This window comes from Protobothrops mucrosquamatus, unplaced genomic scaffold (assembly GCF_001527695.2).
Source record: "Protobothrops mucrosquamatus isolate PMUCROS unplaced genomic scaffold, P.Mucros_1.0 scaffold318, whole genome shotgun sequence".
Taxonomy (NCBI): domain Eukaryota; kingdom Metazoa; phylum Chordata; class Lepidosauria; order Squamata; family Viperidae; genus Protobothrops; species Protobothrops mucrosquamatus.
The window spans coordinates 886128-902276 of NW_015386657.1; the positions used below are offsets into that span (position 1 = coordinate 886128).

Sequence of the window (16149 nt, forward strand, 5' to 3'; positions counted from 1 at the left end):
TTAATTTCCACCCATTGCTTCTTGTCCTGCCTTCAGGCGCTTTGGAGAATAGCTTGACTCCCTCTTCTTTGTGGCAGCCCCTGAGATATTGGAACATTGCTATCATGTCCCCCCTCGTCTTTCTCTTCATTAAACTAGACATACCCAATTCCAGCAGCCTTTCCTTATATGCTTTAGCCTCCAGTCCCCTAATCATCTTTGTTGCTCTTTCTAGAGTCTCAACATCTTTTTTATATTGTGGTGACCAAAACTGGATGAAAGAAAGATTATCTTTCTTTACTTCTTTTCTTTCTCTTAACTTAATTGCTAATTAGTTACTGTTAGTTTTTATTTTTTTTAGTATAAAAAATCTAATAAGGTTATCAAAATATATCTAATAAATTTATCAAAATACTTATTAGTTCCTGGTGGGAAAGGACAGCTAAACGATGCCAACTATGTCCCTGCTTTCAAGTTAGGGACTGAATTCTTATGAGGCTTGTTGTATGCACCATTTTATGTTTAATCTGTGGATTAATTGTTTTTCAAATATCAATTTGTTGGAACATTTTTGTAAAACTTAAAATCATACATGCTGTTTGCAAATATTCAATTGTATAGGAAGAACCGCAGTTGCTCCCACCTTGATGCTACTATGTCAACACATTTGTATGGGCAAAAACATGTACCCTAACATGGCATATTAGACAGCAAGGCAGGCAACTGGAACACTAGAACCAAAGTGATTGACAATGGCACAAGTGGACAGCACTTAAAGATGGCAAGTAGTTAGTCTAATTCAGGTTTTCAAGTCAGCCAGATATGTTTGAAAATCAATTTCTCTTTGCCAAATTATCCAGTGTGGTTTTATCAACTGAACTGAACAAATGAGAACATTGTTTTTTAAAACATACAAAGAAACAAGTGGATTCTAACAAGACTAGACCAAAGTAGACACAATTATCATGCTATAACAATTTGGTCGCTTGGCTGTGCCAGTCTCTTAGAATATACCATTCTATTTGGCAGGGTAATTGTTTAACCTGTAGTATTGAAATGCATCACAAGGGGTCGCTCCTGTTTCTTTTAACCATACAGAGGAATAATTCCTAGTTACTTTAGCAACAGTAAGTAACCTACTTAGCAACAGTTAGAGTCTTAAGCTCCGAACAACTGATTGGCAGGATTTCTCCAACCAAGAGATCACATTTAGAAGATCAATCAGTAGGATTTTACAGAGGAGAAGGAAACAATGGTTCTAACAAATCTAGTTTCTAGGCTATCACAATAAGTGGTTCTTTTATTATGACTCTTTAGTTTCTCCTTCTGCGTTTGAGTTCCTGATTCCTTGTGCTTTGTTATCTAGTGCTTTAATGAAATGGCAGGTTTTACAATAAATGCTAACCAGCTCTTCCATTTCACAGAAAGCAATGCCAACCCCGAAGAAACGACCACAGTTGCCACAATTGTAGATGTAAGGGAGAGAGAGTTATATCTTTATTAGTATGTTACGTTATAACCAATTTTATCCAAGAGAATTTGCAGAATCAATTTTGAAGTTTGAAGCATGTGAATTTAAGTATTCACCATCACCACCACCACCACCATCATCATCATCATCATCATCATCATCATCATCATCATCATCATCACCATCATCATCATTTTAGCCATTGTCTATCCACTGCAGGATGAAGGCCTCTTCTGGGTGTTTCCAACCAATATGATCCTGAGCTTTCCTTTGCTAGTTGGGCCCGCAATACTTGCTGATGTCGTCACTCCATCTTGTTTAAGGTCTCTTTTGCAGATGCTTTCTATCAAGTGGGATCCATTCTATAACTGCCTTGGTCCATCTGCTATCAGTTCTTCTTGCTATTTAAGTATTAGGAATACAAATATTATGAATAGTCTGCTTCTGATTTAAGGAGTTTGGATGTGTGCATCCAAATGCACTCCAAATCACCTTTTCCCCTTTGAAAAATCCAGGTCATTGTACTTCCCTGCCTATGGTATTACACTGATAATGAGTTGTATCCAGTAAGTCTGTCTGTCTGTATTTACATATACATGCAAGTGTACAAATTTACCCTCCAACTAGTGGTGGGATTCAGCTGATTCTCACCACTTTGGCAGAACCGGTAACTAATTTTTTGTTGCGCAGGCCCAGAATGGACTTCCAGAAGTGGCATCCACACAGAGAAACTGTTGTTCACATATTTGAATCCCACCAATGCTTCCAAAAGGCCAGTCACAATTAGGGAAGGTATTACTGCACTATACTTAGGAATGTTCAAAGACCATATGTTAAATGAGTAAGGAAGTGTTTAAAAGAAACTAGCAACTAATACAAACATTTAAGGTTATTTATAAAATGTATTGTCTTTGGGGCTTAATTTTTGTATACCCATTGCAGATCCAAGCAATGTGGCCTGTCTTTAAAAATAAGAAGCTGATTCTTACATAATGCTAAGACACCAGACATCTTGCTAAGACATCTTTTAACCAAAATTTGGTGAAAAGTCACAGTGATCCGATTCACATTAAACTTTTCTCTGAAGAATAAAGTTAATAATTCTTTTTCCCTGCTTTTTTTTAGCATTTTCGTTGTGTTTAAAGAACACAAGAGTTAAGTAAGCCATGTTTACTGTACTCTGTAGACTTTTGGAGTTTGCACTATCTACCACATCAAATACTAAACAACTTAGACTGGATAGAGAGCCTCCCACAGTTGTTAAAAATTGGGTGGCATACACGTTTATGGGTCACAATCAGCCAGATGTTTAGACTGGATTTGGCATTTTTGTCCACTTATTAAGTCCTTCCCAAGGACCTATTATGTATGGGTAATCTACAGTTAGATTCAGAGTCTAAGACTGGTGGAAACAATAATTAAAGTTCTAACCAAGGACCCAAGAATTATTATTAAGGTATTATTAATTATTAAGGTAGCGTCTAAGACAGGGGTAGGCAACCTTGGCTCTTTTATGACTCGTGGACTTCAACTCCCAGAATTCCTGAGCCAGCATAGCTGGCTCAGGAATTCTGGGAGTTGAAGTCCACGAGTCATAAAAGAGCCAAGGTTGCCGACCCCTGGTCTAAGAATATAGGCAGTTCCAAGTAGGATAGTTTTTTTGTAAAATTAGGGTGTTCAGGTCTGATAAATTCAATATTTCCCAATATCGAGGAAATCCTTTAGATCAAGTTCCCCAATGTTTCTGGCTTTGTGGACTGGTGAGAGGGGAGGGGGAAGAGGGGATTGTTCCGTGCAAGTGCTCACTTAAATGAGCGTGCGCTCACCCGTTCCTCAGGATGTGTGTGCGTGCTCGCGCTTGCTGGCCGTTTCTGTGGCTCGGTTGCGAACCCATCATGGCCCATTAGGTCCAAAGGTTGGGGACCCCTGCTTTAGATATTGGTCCAAGCGCTCCAATGGCAATCGGTATAAAAACTGATTCATTTTTCCATTAAGTGTTCAACTTTGATCTGCAAGTTCTGGTATTTCTAATTTTTCCAGTTTCTTTTCCTCAACCCTTATATTGTTATATATGCAGCAATGTGAAATCACAGCTGCAAATTCTTCAGCTAGTGTGATCTTCATACAGTGACTTCTTCCCAATATCCTAGGATGTTGTAATATATCAACATAGTACCTGTGCAGATCCAAGCAATGTGGCCTTTTGTAATTTACAGGTGGAAATTTTGTTAACATGCAGATTTTTTTTAAGTATCGTCCAAGATTTGTTAGTATGGCACCCAGTGTGCCAGCAACCACTATAGATCACCGTGGCTAGTTCATGCCATAATCTTTCAACTTCAATTTTCAGTAGGGTTGCCAGGTCTGCTTCCAAAAAATAGCGGACAAGCGGGTGTGTGTGTGTGTTAAGTAGTAAAAAAAAGTAGACTGTACAGCTTTAGATTACGTACCATTTTATCATAAAGCTTTTGAATAAAAAAAATGTCCACTATTTTGTGAAAAAAAATAGTGAACATAATGTGAAAAAAGTGGACTGTCCGCTCAAATAGTGGACACCTGGCAACCCTAATTTTCAGATCTGGATGGATTATTTATTTATTCGGGGTCACAATCATAATTTTATATGAATATCCATTTGACTGCCCTGGCTGGTCTGTTTGGAACGATCGGGAGTATAGGGGAGGTTAAAAACCGCCGCCTTTGACTGGAAGCAAATCCCGCAGGGTTCAAGCAGCGAACAGGATCGAGCTGGAACAGAGGCTTGTTATCAAACAGAGCCAAGCTCTCTTCCCCCCGCCAAGAGCGCTCGACCTTGGAGCAGCGCACACCAGCCCGCCTCGCGGGCCGCGGCGTCACGCTGAACTCCACAGTCCAGGCCAACCCGCGCAGAACTTCACCTGGGTGGGCGGGGACGGAGCGACAACTAGGGTTTGTGACGTCAGCGCCTGGGCGGGGCCTGCTGTTGCCCTATAAAAGGATGCCGAACCGCCGAACGCTTCGCACAGCTGTCGGGAGAGCGGAGCCGGGAGGGAAGGAGCGGGCTTGGGGCGCTGGGAAGGGCCAGCCGAAGGAGCAATGGATTTACTGAGGACTATCGCTTATCAGCCGGGCAGTACAGCAGCTAGTGGAGGAGGTGGTGGTGGCGGTAGCGGCGGCAGTAGTAAGATGGGGGAGCAGGCGCTGAGTAAAGCCTGCGGCGGGGACTCGCGAAGAAAGAAGGCGGCGGAGTCCTCCGACCACCACCACCATCACCACCACCACCACTCGCATTCGGCTCCCGAGATTTCTCGGATTATTACCGACCCTACCACGGGAAGGAGATATTGCCGCGGGAAAGTGCTGGGAAAGGTAAATGCCCGGCGGCAGTAGAGAGGGGCGGCTTTAGCGTTTAGGAGCGTGGCTGAGCTTGGACTGGTCGTGAAACACGGAGATGGCTGCAAATGAGGGCTCCGGCAGCTAGTTGATGCCTTCCCCTCCTCACCCCCCCCCCCCGTCCGTCCCCAAATGTGCGCTCTTGCCTCATCGCCGTTTTGGCATTTGAATTATTGTTTGTTACGGTCTTGCATAGTTCTCGGTGACTCTCCTCGCCTCGAGGCACCCGATCGAGTTACGTTCCCATTTCTTCCCTCCTCGTACAGCCTTTCCTCCTTCTAACCCCTTTGCTTTCTTGCCTCTATTTCTCTTGTGGTCTTAAGGGGGGGGGGGAAAGGAAGGATAAACGAATGGAAGGATAAATAGATATTAAAAGCATATTCGGTCATTTGTGATCCCCGTCTCCTGGATTTGCCTTCTCTTTTCTCTCTCTCCCCCCTCCACCTCTTTCCTGTGTCGCCTGGCTCACTTGAAGCACTTCCAAAAGCCCTGGCTGTTGCTATTAGAGATCCTGTGACACACATAAGCCGCCTGTCTGGAGAGGTGGTTTCACAAAAGGATGTGAAAAACTCCTACACACAGACAGATTGTGGCTTCCATTTAGAGTGAGGGATGGTATACATGCCATTATGGGAGAGAAGTAGATGCAATAGGCATTTCCACAAAGCAGGAATCCAAACATCTGGATTTTTCTTTTTTTCTTTCCCCTTTTCTTTTTGTCAGCATATAGATACAATAGAGAACTGTGACCTGCTTTTGTCTGTATGTGTAGGGAAATTGCTGGATTCCTGTATGGTAGGGTTGGGAATGCACGGAAAGGAGATCTGTTGCCCTGCTATACCGAAACATTGTTAGTTTGCCTTTGTGTGATGATTTGTTTGGAGCTGAGTAGATTGGATTCATTTTTAAATGTTAGCAGAAAGGTATTCTTAGGTCGCCTGTGGTAAAAATTTAGGTCAGATTTGGGGGAAAAAAACTCCAATCCTCATCAACATCTTGGACTCATTGTGGCTGATCTGTTGTTCATAATTACATGCCTTGTTGTGTGTGTGTGTGTGTGTGTGATTTCCCAGTTGATTTAGACTCCTCAAAGGGAAGGGGGAATATCTTGCTTTCTCATCTAATGTGCTTTCTCTGCTTTGTGTCTGTAGGGTGGCTTTGCAAAATGTTACGAGATGACGGATCTGACCACAAACAAAGTCTATGCTGCAAAGATCATTCCTCACAGCCGAGTAGCCAAACCTCATCAAAGAGAAAAGGTGTGTGTTGACTGTGACTCTCCTTTCAGGAATCTCTTCAAATGCTTGGGTGGCCCTTCCCTTTTCCTGCAGTGGCTTGCTCACGTGTAAATCCTTTCTTCCCACGGATGGCAGGAAGCAATGCCAATAATCCTTTTGTTTGCCTCCCGTCCTTTTCAGATTGATAAAGAGATTGAATTGCACAGAATGCTCAACCATAGACATATTGTCCAGTTCTTCCACTACTTTGAAGACAAGGAGAACATTTATATTCTCCTAGAATACTGCAGCCGAAGGGTGAGCATCCATTGAACGAAATCCAGTATTCACTTACATGGAAGCAGCAGCTAATGTAAAAATGTTTAAAATGTAAAAGGTATCTTCCAGAGGCAGTCTTTATTCCTTCCCCTAATGCTGGTATTTTTGTTTACATATGCTCAGGCTTAATGTGTGGTTTCAGCAGTGTAACTTTCTCTGTCTTTTATATATATTTTTCTTCCTATTAGTCTATGGCTCACATCTTGAAAGCAAGAAAGGTATTGACGGCACCAGAAGTGCGATACTATCTAAGGCAGATTGTATCAGGACTAAAATACCTTCATGAGCAAGAGATCTTGCATCGAGATTTGAAGCTAGGTAAGCTTATGTTCTCTCCCATATCTGGCTTGTATTGGATATAGGAAGAACAGGATGGGTTCCCACCCCCCATGCATTGTTTTACTTCTGCTGTTTATATTGCACTCCCAGAGATTAATAAATACAATCAGCTCATCTGGTAAGAGAGCCTTGGAATGCTTGAGTAATAGCATTAAGTAGTCATTCATAAATAAAAGTTGCTAGCTATTTGCTGACCTCCTCTAGACACAAGCCAGTACTTGTCTAATATGTTAATCAACTGGTACTCAGCTCTCTCTTTTTCACTCTTATCTGTAGGTAATTTCTTCATTAATGATGCCATGGAATTGAAAGTGGGTGACTTCGGTCTGGCTGCAAGGCTTGAACCATTGGAACATAGGAGAAGGTAAGGCTTTAAGAAAGAGGACAATGATCTGGGTTCAATGCCTTCTCTTGCCTAGCTTTGAAGTCTTGGGTTGTACATTAGGAGAGATGAAGGCTTCCATAGTATGCAAAGATTGGCCTTTAAGACATGATATCTGATGACTCGGCAGTATCACACTTTCCACTTGTATAATTTTCTTTAGATGTGACTGGTCTTTTAGGTCTTAATGCATTTTCCAGCATCTCGTAACATGAGCCACATTATCTGAGGCTGCTAGCAGTGATAATTACTAACAACACGGAGGTCACAAGTTTCTCATCTCTTAGGGTCAACTCATGCTGTCTTCTATCTCTGAATAATTCCAGAGTATTACAGGACACAGATGGATGTAGAGAATGTTAACTAATTGAATTGCCTTAAGGATGGCAGTTATTGAGTCTTCTGTAGTAATAACAAAACTATTATTTAAAACCATAATGAATCTATATATAACCTATTTTATGACATATATATAGTTAAGGATAATTTGAGGCAGTTTGAATAAAGAATTAGAAAGGGGTTAACAGTGAACCTTCCCAGTATGGAACTAAGAGCCAAACTAATAAAAGTAAAATTTCCCTCAAGTTCAAGTCTTGGTGACCATGTAAATGTTTCACATAGTTTCTTTGGCAATAAATAAAGATGCCTTCAGATGTGCTGTTCAACTTCCTAGTCTAGCCTGTACACTTACATTTCCTGGTGATTTCATCACAGTGCTAACTAGTTCTAACGCTGCTCAGCTTGTTCCAGATCAGCCAGAGCTTTGGGTGATAGGAATGACTTAGACAACAGTTTATTCTTCTGAACTGATAGATTCTAAATTTTGATTTTACTCCATTTCAGAACGATCTGTGGCACACCAAATTACCTTTCCCCAGAAGTCCTTAATAAACAAGGTCACGGCTGTGAATCTGACATATGGGCCTTGGGCTGTGTCATGTGAGTATTTCTTGAGGATATTAAGCTGGATTTTCAAGCCAGTACTTGAAATAATGGAAAACTGGTTGTGTTAAGGGTTGTGTTTTGTTAAAATCACACCACGTGGGCATGTGTTGCGCTATATTGGTATAAAGTAATGTGTGATGTGTTTTCTATCATTTTGACCTCTGGGATCTCTGTACTTTCATAAAGAGATTGCTCATTTTTTTATCTGGTAGATAAAAGTCCTGTGTCTTCTTACAGGTATACAATGTTATTGGGAAGGCCTCCATTTGAAACAACCAACTTAAAGGAGACTTATCGATGCATTAGAGAAGCAAAATATTCTTTACCATCATCTTTATTGCCTCCTGCAAAACATTTGATTGCAAGCATGCTGTCGAAAAATCCAGAAGACCGCCCCAGCTTAGATGACATTGTTCGGCATGACTTCTTCTTGGTAAGTTGTAGTATTTATGCTTTTTTGTAGAGTTTCTTCTTTCAGTAATGATGCTGGCTGCCAACAAATGATTGTGTGTTTGTATATTCTCTTTCTACAGGGTTTCACTCCAGACCGACTTCCACCTAGCTGTTGTCACACAATTCCTGACTTCAACTTGTCAAGTCCGGCTAAGAATTTCTTCAAAAAGGCTGCTGCAGCTCTCTTTGGGGGCAAGAAGGAAAAATCAAGATACTTTGACGTACACAGTATGCATCTATTTATATCTGGGGGATCTTTGCTGAAAGTGCTTTTTAAAAAAAAATAAAAAAATCTGATTGCATGTTTGCAGTACAATTTTAGCATGCTTAGCTTCCCTCTGTCCAGAAGTGATGGATACTTAGTAATCAACTAGCCCTGTTCCTAAATAACTGGTGGTGCTGGGATACAGGAACAACTAAGATTTTAGGTTCTCCTGCTAATAAACAGTAGTGCCAGTCATTATCAGTTAATTATTGGCTGGAAAGTGTAGTTTGTGCTGTGCAGCTCTTGGTAATGATTAGATTGCAAGACGAAGCTAAGAAGCTTGCCCAACAAATACACAGTGTTCTGTAGATTTAAGTATCAAATTTAATGGATCTGTATTTTTTTTAATTTCCCAGATCGATTGGCCAAGGAAGATGAAGAAATATATAAACTTAGGCATGACTTAAAGAAGACCTCAATAACTCAGCAGACCCTGAAACACAGACCTGACGAGGTAAGCAGAAATTACTCATGTAGTATTCTACATTCTTCTGAAAGTTTGAGCATTTCTAAACATAATTAGAAGGGACTTGCAAACAATTTGAGCATCAGAAGCTTGAGCACAATATTGTAACCATTAACAATTGGGTGCAAGAACTCCATGCTTCTGTTTGTTCCATATCTCAATAGTACAAATGAACCACCATCTGTTTTTTTGGTTTTTTTTCTCTATGCAATCCTTAAGATGCTGAACTCCATCCGTGATTGAAAGCTTCATTCCACTCCATTGGATGGAGTAAGACAGTTCAGTGATCATTGACTAAAATATGAAATGGAAGTAATGTTCCAGGGTTAAATGCCCAAAGATAGTTTTTGTGATAGTTTTTCATTCCTTTCAGATATTTTTAGCAGCTTGCAAACTTTTTAAAATGCAGTGCAAATTTATTACTTTCTTTTGTCTGAGTTTTTGAATGCATTGCAAAATTTAGGAATAGGTAATTTGAAGGACTACTACTGACTTGTATATTCATCTGGGATCAGACACATAATCATGGATCAAATAAAATTCTCACTATTCTTTTCATGATAATAATAATAATAATAATAATAATAATAATAATAATAATAATAATAATAATAATAATAATAATAATAATAATAATAATAATAATAATAATAATAATAATAATAATAATTAATAATAATAATAATAATAATAATGTGTTTTTCATCTCTGATACTCAGTGACTAAGCCTTCACTGATAGGAACCTTACAAAGAGGTTTAAATTCACATGTTTTTCTGTCATGAGCATTTTTGCTATGCACTTTCAGAAATGGAGTAGCAACAGGCATTGGATTCAGATAAAAAAAATATATACCCTTTCCCCCCCCAGGAGATCCAGCCTTCCAGCACCACTGTAGCAAAACCTAGTGTGCTAGCAGAAACCAAGCAAATAGATGCAATCCGGATGATTGTTCGAGGAACTCTGGGAAGCTGTAGTAGCAGCAGTGAATGTAAGTGCGGCACAAGGGTTTTCTAGTGTTGAACAGGTGGGATAGTGAGTTTAATCTGGATGCCAAATGAATGCCAAAAGAATAGTCTAATATACAGTCTTTGGAAAGTCTTTTTTTCTTCTCTCTTATACCCATGGTACTATATCTAAAAAAAATCATAAACCTGATGGAAAACTCTTGGGCTGTTATCCCAAAGGTGCTTTTTTTCAGGAGGCAACTGGACTTTCTTGTTTTTCTTTGAAGATGTTTCACTTCTCATCCAAGAAGCTTCTTCAGCTCTGACCGGTGAGAGCTGAAGAAGCTTCTTGGATAAGAAGCGAAATGTCTTTAAAGAAAAATAAGAAAGTTCAGTTGTCTCCTGAAAAAAAGCACCTTTGGGACAACCGTGATCTGGATGACTGAGAATCTCCAGAGACATCTTGGGCTGTTAAGCTATATCTTTCTCAAAAGATCCCAAAGAGGTCAGGGTTTTGAGGAGTGCTGAGATTCTGATGGATCTCTTAATTATGCTTCCTTTATAGGAAGTATGGTTTTAGCTCTGTATTAAGGCAATTTATGTTATTTCTCTGAGCAATTTGGGAGATCAAGTCATTGTATTGACATGGCTATTTTTTTTGTCAATTTCACTACTTAAAGCATTATTCATGAGCTCTTTTATTTCCTGCTAGGTCTTGAAGATAGTACAATGGGAAGTGTGGCTGATACTGTCGCAAGAGTGTTGCGTGGATGTTTACAGAACATGCCGGAATCTGATCATATTCCCAAAGAACAGCTGGCTGTCTCTTTCCAATGGGTCACAAAGTGGGTAGACTACTCCAACAAATATGGCTTTGGCTATCAGCTGTCTGACCACACTGTGGGCGTTCTCTTCAACAATGGTGCACACATGAGCCTTCTTCCGGACAAAAAGTGAGTAGTTGTTTGATTATAAATCAGGCTGTTGCATGAGTTTCCGTTCTATTATCTGCTTGAGCTTAACACCTTTGTCTTTGCTTTTGGCCCTCCAGGACAGTCCATTACTATGCAGAACTTGGCCAGTGTTCAGTTTTCTCTGTTGCTGATGCCCCGGAACAATTCATCAGTCAAGTCACTGTCTTAAAATACTTTTCTCATTACATGGAGGAAAACCTCATGGATGTAAGTTAAAGCAAAAGAGGTGGGAAATGTGGCTTCCATGGTAGCTTGTATAATGAGCTCTGTTCTAACTTTGGTATGTGCTGTTCTTAGGGTGGGGATCTTCCCAGTGTCACTGATGTCCGCAGACCAAGACTTTACCTCCTGCAGTGGCTGAAATCTGATAAGGCATTGATGATGCTTTTCAATGATGGCACGTTTCAGGTAGGTTGAGTAACAAAATTTTCTCTGAGCTTACTCAAGATTCTGTACAATGTTCCCTTAGTATCACTGGCAGAAGATCCATGAGGATATAGGATTTTATATGCTCATCAAGCAACCTAAGGAGGTTGCTTTGATTTCCTTTTGCAGCAAATAACATAAATAGAGTAATCAGCTGTCCTGCATAAAATATGAGCTACTGTTAGTTTTTTGGGCTTACTAACCAAAAGTGGCTTTTTTCAAAACATCATCATCATCATCATAATTAATAATAATAATAGTAAAGTTGGAAGGGACCTTGGAGGTCATCCAGTCCAACCCCCTGCTCAGGCAGGAAACCCTATACCATTTCGGACAAATGGCTATCCAGTCTCTTCTTAAAAACTTCCAGTGTTGGAGCATTCACCACTTCTGGAGGCAGGTTGTTCCACTGGTTAATTGTTCTAACTTTCAGGAAATTTCTCCTTAGTTCTAGGTTGCTTCTCTCTTTGGTTAGTTTCCACCCGTTGCTTGTTGTCCTGCCTTCAGGCGCTTTGGAGAATAGCTTGACTCCCTCTTCTTTGTGGCAGCCCCTGAGATATTGGAACACTGCTATCATGTCCCTCCTCGTCCTTCTCTCCATTAAACTAGACATACTCAAGTGATACTTGAGAGTATCAGTCATGACTATTAAAAAAAAACTGAAATTAAGATTTCTTGTCATAAAAGGTGTGCAGAAAAGATATAATACAGAATAATATCAAAGGTATCAATTTACTGAATTGGAGCATTATGGATAATAATAGTGCCATGTCTAGTTAGATTCTCTTTTAACATTTCCACAAACTGTTTATTTGGTCTGGGCTTCCATAATACTAGGAAAAGTTACAGCTGCTTTAAGGAGTTGTGAACAGGTGCTAGCTGAGCATCCCCTTGCTCCTAAAGTGCCTACTACCTTCTGCAAAGTTTTCAGTTTACTGTACATCAAACCTCCTCAAGTCACAGAAAGTGCTCCAGAATGCTTTAGCTACGCACAGTGTGACTTTATACTGTCTTTACAGATCTAAATCCTACTATATACAATAAAAGTTAACTTCCAAGTAAAGGGGCCTTGGCTTGGATTTTGCTGTTATAGTTAGAGAAATTTGTTGTTTCTTAAGCAGGTAGATTAAGCAATACATGACCAGAATTTTTATTTTAATTCTTCATGTCACTAAAAAACCAATGTGGCTTTAAGAGTAATAATCAGTATGCAGAGACCTTCAGGAATTATTGGGCATTTTCCAAGAGACCCATTTAAATCAATACATCCTGAATGAGACCCAACATGGCAGGCATTTACCTAATAAGTTCCTGAGTAGGTCCCAAATATAAAAGATATTAAGTGTCTTTGTATGGGATGGTTGAAACAAACACAATAAGTTGCAATTCTTAATTTTTTTCAGGTGAACTTCTACCATGATCACACAAAAATAATTATTTGCAACCAAAATGAGGAATATCTTCTTACCTATATTAATGAAGATAGGTTATCTACAACATTTCGTTTAACAACTCTTCTGATGTCCGGATGTTCTCTGGAACTCAAGCATCGAATGGAATATGCACTGAACATGCTGTTGCAAAGATGTAATTAAAAGAACTCTTCTAAAACCAAAAAGGACTTATCTCACTGAAGTCTGCAGTGAAGGCAGTTGGATTTAAAAACAAAACAAAACCCTAGCATGTTGATGGATGTGTGAGGAGTAGGGACTGGTACGATGAAATGTCTCATCTTATGTACTGGGCTGGGACCAGACATGAAGCCTGTAGTCTTTGTTGGATTAATGGTGTGGTGACCAGGAATCCTTTGGAATGTAGCTTTCCTTGGTTCACTCCTTTTGAAAGAGTTGAGTTGGAAGATATTTTCTGCAGCAAACTGTTCTATTGGAGGACTTGAAACTGTGAATAACACTTGAGGAATTGGGAGGGAGGGAGATCTCATTGTTGTGGAGTATCTGTAAGAGGCACCTCATGGCTGCTTAAACTGTGAACTATGGCCATATTTTTTTTCTTTTCTTAATTCTTCCAAGAACTGATCACACTTGTGGCTGGCAAAGTGCATTCCTTGTTAATAATCTTTTTTTATTTATTACAGCCCAAAGCGAAGTATTTATTACATACATTTTTTTGTAATTGTGATTTTTAAATATACATTTGTTGGCAATAAAGAGTGGGGAAAACCTGAAGTGATGGTTTCCATATGATTTTTCTCTGGCATGCACTGTGTTCCAAGAAAAAGCAGAAGGCAATGCTCACAGGAAAATGTCTGATTGCTGTTTCTTCCCTTTCACAGTTAGCAATCAGCAATCTGCCTTATGAATGAGTAAAGACCAAACTTTCCTGTCCAAACCTACAGTTTTGCTTACTTAATAGACCTGCTTATACAACTCCATATTAATAGTGGTATGGCTGTAGGACAGTAGGAATTAAATAATACTTTTAACACAATTTCTATGAGTTTATGAAAACAGGGGTACTTAATGCCCTTTCCCATCAGGAAAGATGGAGAAAATTTTGCTTTGCACTTTTTCATACAGATGAAAACAAGCTAGGCACCCCGTTTATGGAATTTCATGCTGTGGTTTTCAATGGAGAAGTGGACTCAAAGTATAAATTACAGAGAAAAACGGATTTTTTAAAAGGTCCAACTTTTTTTTAAGGATTGATGTAACTGAATGCAATATTTTATTATGACTCATCCATCATAATATTTAATATTAGGAAAGAAAACATATGCCCAGAGGAATACTATGTGCTTAATATCAGAAACAGTTTGGATGGGATGGGATGTGGATACCTTTTTGATAGGCTTGCGCTTTTTTAACAATATTGATAATTGTAATTGTAGATTATTACAAAAGAATGCTAGTATTGGTCCTGTTATGAATCCATAAAGATTTAACAATTGAGTAAACATAGTGTTAACAGATAATGTTCCACTTTTCCACTGACAGCCTTATATAGTGCATGAAAAAAGGGCATCATCTTAATTTATTTCTTGGATTTTTTTTCCACTTAATTACCTCTATCATGACCCTGATACATTGTGGAGGAATGTAGAATTTGGCAGATTAGTCTTACAAAAGGAAAAAAAAATGTTGGGGATTTCCTACTTAACTGAGGCAAATAAAATGATTCAACAGTTATTCTTGCCTGAGGGATAATTGGCACAACAGAGAATTCAAAGCAATATTAAAGGCACATACCATTCTGCACTGTATTAACAATTAGTTTGGCCAATGCCAACATAAACAAAATCTAGCTAGAGAAAGGTATGAACCAACACCAGATATGATGGAGGTTAACCACAGCTTCCATAATGTGAGTTGCAGTTCTCTTAGATAAAACTTTTATAAAGAAAGCTTCTGGCTTGTCTGTGTACCTTTAACAATGCTTCTCAATGCAGCTACAGTAAACATTTGAATAGCCTGATAAATATTGCAGCCTATATTAACCACGTAGCTTGATTCTACGTCTTCTAAACATAAAATTGGTGTGCAGTTGTTCACAGAACCTAGTATAAAAGGAAGAGATTTCAAAGTTTTGTCTGCTATTTGAACTGTGGAGTTTTCAGGTGTTATGTTTAGGAAAGCAGGCTTATTTTACTTACAACAGTTATTGATTGCCTGTTGTTTTTGGAATTAGGAAATCTTACTATCCATGATGCTGTTGTTTGGGCAGCTATATTACTTCCACTGTGCTCTCAACAGTGTTAGAGGACACCACAATAATGCTGATTTAATAGTGAGAGATTAAATGTTAGGGAAAAATAGGAATGGTCATATTCTGCCATATTCCTGACATAAAATTATTATTTATATCTTACTCTGAAGGCATCCAAAGCAAAACTCTCAAAAATTAACACCATCATCCCCTTTGTCATATACAGACAACCAAAAGATTACGATGCTCCTTCAGTTTGGTCTACTCCTTAATATTCTGTTTTAAGGAAATCCTCTATTTTAGAAAGCAAAATCTTGCCACTGATATTACTGCGGTTCTTGTTGAGCTGCAGATGGATGAATCATCTTTTGGGTTTTTTTTGTCATATTTAATTATTGTAAATCTCAATTTATATCATAGAATGAGGCTTATTTAAAAAGAAAACTCATTAAAATCCCTACATTGGATGCACATTTCTTTAAACATAGGTATGTTTTCTTTCAATTTTGCCCAATGTACATGGTTTCTCAAAATAGTCCCTTACAATATAGATTACTTTTCATAAATACATGCATTTTTGTTTTTATTTCTCCTTGGTACCTTTTGTACCTAGAAAGTGGAAATTTGCAGGTAGGGTTAGTTCAGGCATGTTTATTTGCAATTTTGACTGGTGAACATTTTTCCCCCCTCAGAGCAGAACCTGGGTATATAGTACACTTTTCATGAAAACATGCATTTTTGTATCTGTTTCACCCTAGCATATGTTTTTAATAAGAAGCTGAAATATATACATATCTCTAAATGTTAGCACATGTATTGACTTGAAACTGCAAAAAATAGATTAAATTGCCATTAAAGCATACATTTAATTTATCTCTATCTCCACTGCCCTTTGCTACCTGGAGACATCAG

General features: G+C 38.9%; 1 protein-coding gene across 1 annotated transcript; it reads left to right on the plus strand.

Moving 5' to 3' along the window:
• Positions 1-4460: 4460 nt before the first annotated feature.
• PLK2 (polo like kinase 2) lies at positions 4461-13760 on the plus strand. The gene is made up of 14 exons (XM_015815141.1): positions 4461-4798; positions 5974-6081; positions 6241-6357; positions 6567-6696; positions 6994-7081; positions 7943-8038; positions 8282-8477; positions 8578-8725; positions 9119-9216; positions 10098-10218; positions 10887-11127; positions 11226-11355; positions 11446-11556; positions 12978-13760. The coding sequence occupies exons 1-14, from the start codon at positions 4526-4528 to the stop codon at positions 13167-13169; spliced, it is 2049 nt and encodes a 682-aa protein (XP_015670627.1). The 5' UTR covers positions 4461-4525; the 3' UTR covers positions 13170-13760.
• The last annotated feature ends 2389 nt before the right edge of the window (positions 13761-16149 follow it).

Coding starts and splice junctions, on each gene's coding strand:
- PLK2 (XM_015815141.1), top strand. CDS start 4,526: ATGGATTTACTGAGGACTATCGCTTATCAGCCGGGCAGTACAGCAGCT. Junction 8,478..8,577: donor TTCGGCATGACTTCTTCTTG/GTAAGTTGTAGT, acceptor CTCTTTCTACAG/GGTTTCACTCCAGACCGACT. Junction 11,356..11,445: donor TGGAGGAAAACCTCATGGAT/GTAAGTTAAAGC, acceptor TGCTGTTCTTAG/GGTGGGGATCTTCCCAGTGT.